At 38.9% G+C, this 7,330-nt stretch overlaps 1 protein-coding gene across 1 annotated transcript; it reads right to left on the reverse strand.

The window, feature by feature from the left end:
• Positions 1-662: 662 nt before the first annotated feature.
• Positions 663-7,330, reverse strand: arid5a (AT-rich interactive domain 5A). The gene is made up of 7 exons (XM_028457401.1): positions 7,212-7,330; positions 6,030-6,085; positions 3,362-3,530; positions 3,230-3,282; positions 2,936-3,033; positions 2,694-2,853; positions 663-2,059 (listed from the first exon to the last, which is right to left on the reverse strand). The coding sequence occupies exons 1-7, from the start codon at positions 7,213-7,215 to the stop codon at positions 968-970; spliced, it is 1,632 nt and encodes a 543-aa protein (XP_028313202.1). The 5' UTR covers positions 7,216-7,330; the 3' UTR covers positions 663-967.

Here is a 7,330-nt window from a genome sequence, read left to right on the forward strand (position 1 = left end):
TTAGTTCTGTCATCTGCCACAGTTTTGCAACAGTTATTTCCATACACTTCATTTGACCAAGAAGCAAAGTCAAATATTTTTTTAAAGATTCATATATTATTGGTGGAGAAGGGATGTTGTATCAAATAAAATAGGTATTAATATTTAATACCAATTTAACTTACCCATATAGTATGATTTTTTTACCAAACAATATACATTATGGAACAAGTGCTGATATTTTGAGGAAAAAAACAACACCCTCACACCACGTAGGCTATGCCAAAACTAATAATTCTGCACCATTTTTAGCCTTTTTTAGCAGACAATCCTAAATGTCAATGAGGGCAATGTAATGACTATATCAGCTGATAGATGTTAACCTTAAGAGGAAGCCACTGATAATTCCCCCAACCAGGGCTTGAACAGAACACCAGATCGTAACAAAATCTGGATAGAATTGTAGAATAATTGAAAAGCTGAGGAAAGACACTGTGTGTATGATGACACCAGTCTATTGCTGTAAAACGACTCACCCAAAAGGAAAACACTGCATTTAGACTTTTGTATCTTAATTTATTTTTCCCTTTTATATAAACAACACTGATACAAAGTAGGCCTATAGGTCATGTATATACATGTATATAAAAAAAAAAACAATTGTATGAATCAACAAACAAAAATACTTGGAGGTTAGATTAAATGTGGATGCTTAAAGAGCACCCCCTTTGCAAATTTGTTCTGAGTTCAGAATTGACTTGTACATGCAGCTCCTACTGGCTAAAGAAAAGAAAAGCATTAATATGATCCAGAAGGAAAACTGTGCTTCTTTTGGTTTGGCTCCAGTTGATCCTCATATCCGTTATTTAGGATTTTCAGCAACAGGCTATAAAACAGCAAGCAGATTGTGCTAAAGCTGAAAGGAGAAAAATGTGCCGCTTTCAATGTGTTGGAAACACATTGGAGTTCAGTTTTCATTCTGGACTTGTCACATCTTGTGAGAATAGATGGGATTTATGGCAGGTATGCTGTATCCGATGGGGGGATGTACCAGAGGAGCAGTGTAGGGATAGGAGTAGAGCGCTGGGCCCACAGGTATGTGTCGGTACATTAACTGAGGCTGAGAAAACCTCATTCTGTTGGGAAGAACTACAGGATTCAAAGGAATCGGATATCGAGAGGTCCAGCTCGACAACTGACACGCATTCTGCTGAGAGGGATAGACTTTTTGTGGGATTGTCCTGGAATTGTCTCTCCGTTCTGTTTGATAAGGCCACAAGTTTACATGGCTAAGCTTCTTATCCCATATCTGAGCGTCGTCCTGCTGATGCATCCACCTCTGAGGGCCTTTATATCTGGGTTGTACTGGAGCCGGCTGCTGCAGCTGTACAGATTTGGGAACAACTTTGGTAAAACTCGAGCTAGATGTGGGGCCACAGAAGGGGGTTGATGGTTGAAATGAATGTGGTAAATATGTCCCTTTGAGGTACGGCTTCCAGGCTGAGTTTTTATTCCAACATTTTACCGAGTTCGGCGAAAGTGATTTGGATCTGACATGTGAAGAATCTTTGTTCTGTCTTGAGATGTTTTTGGATGTCTCAGTTTTGTCCTCCTCAGCGCTGTGACAGTTTGGAGATAGTTCAGCTTTATCTTCTCTGTCTGCTGTTTCATCTTCCGATGGCACTGATATAGGAGACGTACTACGGGAAGAGGAGGAGGACGGAGGTTGTGGTGAGCTATCAGGGGAGGAGCAGATCTTGCTGGAAGACGGCCAGCGGTGGATGACAGATGGCCTTTCTTTATCTTTGCTTTGAGAGCTTCTCGGCAGGTTTAGGCTAGCCTGAGCCATTCGCTTTTTTTTCTCCAAGGGAGAGATGGCCTCTCTCGCCGAATGTGAGGTGTGAGCGATCCAGGAGGCAGATGTTTGGGCCTGATGGATGTGCGAATAGTGAGAAGCGCAGAGATCGGAGGTGGCTGTGTTGAGCTGAGAGCAGTGTGAGCTGGATGCCCAGAGAGCAGAGTGAGGAAGCATCGCAGCTTCTCTGGGCGGGGAAGTTTCTGAAATTTTCTGGACGAGAATCTGAAAGATATGACAAGGGACACTTAGAACCAAACATGAAGAAACACCAAAGAGAAAAAGGCTACGTTCACACAGCAGGCAAATGCGACCAAAATTGGATCTTTTCGCCCATATGTGACCTGTATCTGATCTGTTAAAGACAGTCTGAACAGCACAATTCAGATTTTTTCAAATTCGACCCAGGTCACTTTCATATGTGGTCCTAAATCCGATCCGTATCTGATTTTATGCAATGCGAGTGCAGTCTGGATGGCCGAAGCGCTTTCTATCCGACTCCTACGTCATCGCATCCAAACACTCCATTGTACAGATCATCTGTACAATGGAGTGTTTGGATGCAATGTCTGTAACAGATGTATCAGCCATCACACTGCAAACGACTAGAGCGATAAACCTGGCTCTCTTCTTTTTTGCTCTCCTTAAAGTTATGAAGTGCTGACTTCTGTTGGAAAGAAAATTTCTCAGTGCGACACTGAGTCCTACGCTGGACGCCTCCATATTTACTGCTGTCAACACCGTACATGCCTATGGGGTCATGGGTCACCCTAGGACCTCTTCACAAAAAAACTAAACTGTGCATTAAGACCTGCAGTGTGAACGTAGCCAAAACATCCTCATTGCTTTGTAATCTCACATCAGAGTTATTGTCTTTATCAGTAAAGGCCCGTTTCCTTTTCCCTTCTGCTTTGTCCTCTGTTTCACTTAAATTCCTCTTGTACGGTTTACGTGGTTTGCTTGAAGGCACTGGTTTGTCCTCCTCTCCTTTGAGGTGCCTCTCAAAGAGAAGCACCAGCCTGTCACAAGAGCAACATGTTAGAATAACTGTCTTACCTGTGATCACCTCATCAAGTCTGCTTCAAACAGGCCTGTATTTACCTTTCATAGTGTCTGCGAGTGCAAGTAGCAGCACTGGTGCTTCCTGGACTTCCACCAAGCTCATCATACACTTTCTTCCAAAGACGACGAGCTGTCACCTGTTGGTAAGAACTCAATGATTATGCAAATAAACTACAACCGAAATGTTCCGGAATGCCAAATTTTTTTTTGAATGATAATGAACCTGAATATAAGGTATTTCAATTCTGTGCATAAAGTAGAATACAAAGTGGCTTTTTAATGTTAATTTGCCTTTGTGGTTGGTTTATTGTTTCGTGATGGTGGTGCACTTACTGAATCATAGCCCCCGAGTTTATCGACAACTTTGTAGATCTTCCAAAGATTAACTAGAGGTGAAGAACACAGAAATGAGAGCTCAACCTTAGAAAAATTGTTGCTGCTTGTTGAAAATGAATGAAAACTCACTCTGTTTAAAGCCCAGATGTGGGATTCGTTCAATGGGTGTGCCTTTGTCCTTCATGAAAGAATGCAAACTGGATACAAATGCCTTTTCCTCCATTTGGAGCTCAGTGGGCGTCACCTCATCCTCACGTTCAGTTGTTGAGTCATAAAGCTCGATAACAGAGGGAGAAGTCTAGAACATTGGAAAAACATTTTGCATTAAAATCGCAGCCATTTGCAACGGAAACAATGACTGCATTTTTATGCTCAAATATTACAAATGTTAAAACCTGCAGTATTTGTTTTTTTTGTTTGTTTTTTTTAACCAGTGTTTATTTCTTTGTTTTACTGTTAGCATGATTATACCAAAAATGTTTCACAGATTTTGACATTTTACCAAGATAGAACTTATGCGAGGGAATATTCTCTTAAATTCTGGAGGGGATCCAGATCAATACACTGATTCTGCATTATCCATCCATCCATTGATTTTCAGAACCGCTTGTTCCAGGTTTTTCGGGTCACGGGGGGGTCTGGGCGGGCGCCAGTCCATCGCAGGGCAACACACAGACACAACAATCACTCACACTCACATTCACTCCTATGAGCAATGCAGAGAATCCAATCAACCTGCTTTTGGATTGTGGGAGGAAGTACCAGGAGGAAACCCATGAAGCACAGGGAGAACATGCAAACTCCACACAGAAAGGGCCCAAGTGTCCACCCTAGAGATTGAACCCAGGACCTTCTTGGTGTGAGGCGGGCGTGCTAACCACTAAGCCACCGTGCACTCACTGATTCGGCATTAGCTTGAAAAAAAAAATCTCATCTTGGTTTGTAATTGCCTGATCTTTATGAATATTGACTAAGTTACGTTGGGTTGGTTTCTCAATTACTCCCATGAGTTTCATCTGGATCAGGTCCCTATTGTTTGTTTGTTTATTTGTTTGTTTCAGTCTAACAAAAAAATATTCAAACATAAATCACAATTTAAAAACATATATAACAAGACTGAAACATGCAGAAGCAAAAAGCGTATATGCCCAACATACTGTAAATAATATTCAAATAAGTTAAATACAAAACATACAAGAGAAATGCAAGCATTCAACATTTACATTTGATGTTTGTGCATTTTATCACAATTTCCCCCCCCCCCCAAAAAAAAAATGAGGGTGTCCATATACATTTAGACCTGCTGCATCGGAATGGGGATAAAACAATTCTTCCAAGCCTTTAGAGTGTGAATGCTCATAGTACCATGATCAGGATCACTGATCCAGAAAACTACCAATATCTGGTAAGAGGGTATTTGGTGCTTGGTGGAGGTTTGTACTCAGAGCTTGTTAAATATCTTGTTAAAAAGTGCAGCGTCTGTCTCATAAGACTTGCAGATAATTGATGCTGCTTTTCTGCCGAGCATGCATTAATCCAGCTATTTTAGTTTCCTCCCACAGTATATATATATATATATATATAAAAAAAAAAAAAGATATGATGTGTGTTAAATTAACCAGGGCACCATGAACTGAGTCAAAGAGTGAGTGCGTTTGCCTCTAGTTATTGGATAATGGATAGATCCTTTATCCTCATCGCTCACAGTTCAGCTGCATGGCAGTGTGGGGTTTCATATTGAATAAAGTTCCTTTTTGTGGTTCCTTGTTCTGAGAAGTAAACCTCGAGAGTGAGTAATAGTGAAGGTGGAGGCCTCTAACCCAGCTAACCCTGACTGAGTCACAAATAACTGCACTTCTGAATCTCCATCGTGGTTCAATATTATTCATGGGAATCTGTAGCCTGTTTTCAAATCTGATATTTTAAAAGCTTGGTCTAAAAGTCACATCCATGTCACATCAATGCACTAGTGCATCCTCAACATTAACCCAACCAGCAAATGACTTTTACTGTAAAAACACAATAGTAACAGTATTTATTTAAACCTGTGAGTCAAAAAGGAGTTTGTTTTCACTTGCAGTTTAGCTTGAAATTCACTGTTATTCTTGAAACACGTGTTTACTTTCATTGTTGTTTGAATCTGATTCAGGGAAGTTTCAGTTTTACACATGCGTGCAGTAAAAGTCGCACACTGTAGCCCTCTTACATCAACTCTCACTGAGGCCAGCGAGCAGGTATGGAGGTGACTGTCAAAGAAGAATTTTGGGGGAAACCCGTGTACGTTCGTTTGATGTCATTCTGCTGATGTGTGTGTGTGCGTGGCGCTCTGAATATATGCTATCAGCAGTCACCACAAAAACCGCCATTGGTTTTGACTCACACATTTGGAAATTTCATGAGCTGATTTGTGTCTCACATATTGGGACTTTTGTTTCAGTTACAGGAACAAAGACTGAAAACTGTCTCTAAAAGCGCAATGAGATATTGCAGACAATCGTGTTCGTGCTCTTTCCTGCCTTTTTAAACCACAGAAAAAAAATCACAAATTTCATGTTAGTCAGATTTGTTATGAGAGTGAAACAACCACATGCACACATGTGGGTGGTTAAAAAAAAAAAAAAAAAAAAAAGATTTGAAATCCACCAAAAATGGGGAAATGAAAACCCAGCATGTAATAACTTACGCTGAGCTGTCATTTATTAACTGTCAGTGATAAGAAGGTGGCTGAACAGCTGCCAAAGCGCTAACTGACATTAAATCCACCATTGGTTATAAATGACACTTGTGATTTTGTTACCTTCTCTTTGCTACTGATGGATGCTTGTTGGGAAGGTTCAATCTTCACCTCTTGATCTTGGAAAAAAGGAAATATTCATTATGACACAGACACAGAAAGTCATTTCTAACTGTAAACAATGAATTCACAGAATCCCAGCAGTCTTTTTTATTCTGGGAAACTTGATAAGGGCGAAGCACATGTCCGCCCATCCCTCACTGACAGTGCTAAAACTGATTCTCATCAATGATGAAACAATATTCACGCCCACTTTTTTATGTTTTTTTTTTATACAAACTATTATATAATACATTTTTTCTTCTAGTGAGCTTATATTGATATGAGGATTTCTGTGCCTTGGAGATACAATTTAAAAGTGCATTGCACTACATGAGCTAATGCAACAACAATTACAGTATTATGCAAGACAATCTCAATGCAGTGAAGCTTTCTATCCTAAATAAATAAATAAATCTTAATACAAATGTTTCTTTTAATAAAACAAAAAATGATCCCATACAATAATTCACGCAAAATCTGGAGCTTCTGTTTTTGTAAGTCAAGCATCACATGTTGATTTAAAAGGAACTGAAACATGAACTTATATATATATATATATATATATATATATATATATATATATATATATATATATATATATATATATACAATTTCCAACCTGGAAACGAGTGGTATTTCTGAGAATCAGAGGCTTTTACCTCATAATCTCTCACCCCAATACTTTATATGGTCCTCCACCCAGCATCTTATCAGTTTGATGCAAACCCAATTTGCTTCTATACTCAAATTCCCTTTTTTTCTGCTCTGGTGTGAAGTCTTTATTCTGCTTTCAGCTGCTTGTAACTTCTCCATTCTATATTTGTTGTGTATATATATACTCATAGCTGTTATATTGTGTAAAAAAGGATAGTTTCCATTAGTTTTCTTTGAAAAAAAAAATATATATATATACAATAAACATGAAAGCAGACAATAAAATCAATGGTGAAATGTTGGATTTCTGCATAAATACATGAAGTCTTCAACAAAATGACAAAATGAAGCAGTTTTCTCACTTTTCCTAAATGAAAATATAAATGGCTTTGAAATAAGTCTAGTTTAATCAACCAAAATAATTATATATTTGTCGAAAAATTTAAAAAGAGACTATATTATATATAAAGATTAATGAATATTTCTCACCCATTTTCAGAGGCTGTCTTCAAGTTCCTGGCTTCCTTCAGTTTTGTGACAGTAATTCATGCGATGCGCTTTTGAGCTTCACGCCACAAAACAGGAAGGTGTTTCCACAGGACAGTTTC

The sequence above is a fragment of the Gouania willdenowi genome, chromosome 9 (genome assembly GCF_900634775.1).
Source record: "Gouania willdenowi chromosome 9, fGouWil2.1, whole genome shotgun sequence".
Classification (NCBI taxonomy): Eukaryota; Metazoa; Chordata; class Actinopteri; order Blenniiformes; family Gobiesocidae; genus Gouania; species Gouania willdenowi.

Bases quoted from the DNA above. Each gene is read 5' to 3' on its own strand.
- arid5a (XM_028457401.1), bottom strand. The intron at 3,531-6,029 runs GTAACAAAATCA...CCAATGTTCTAG, and splicing joins CCATCAGTAGCAAAGAGAAG to ACTTCTCCCTCTGTTATCGA. The intron at 2,854-2,935 runs GTAAATACAGGC...CTCTTGTGACAG, and splicing joins ACTCGCAGACACTATGAAAG to GCTGGTGCTTCTCTTTGAGA.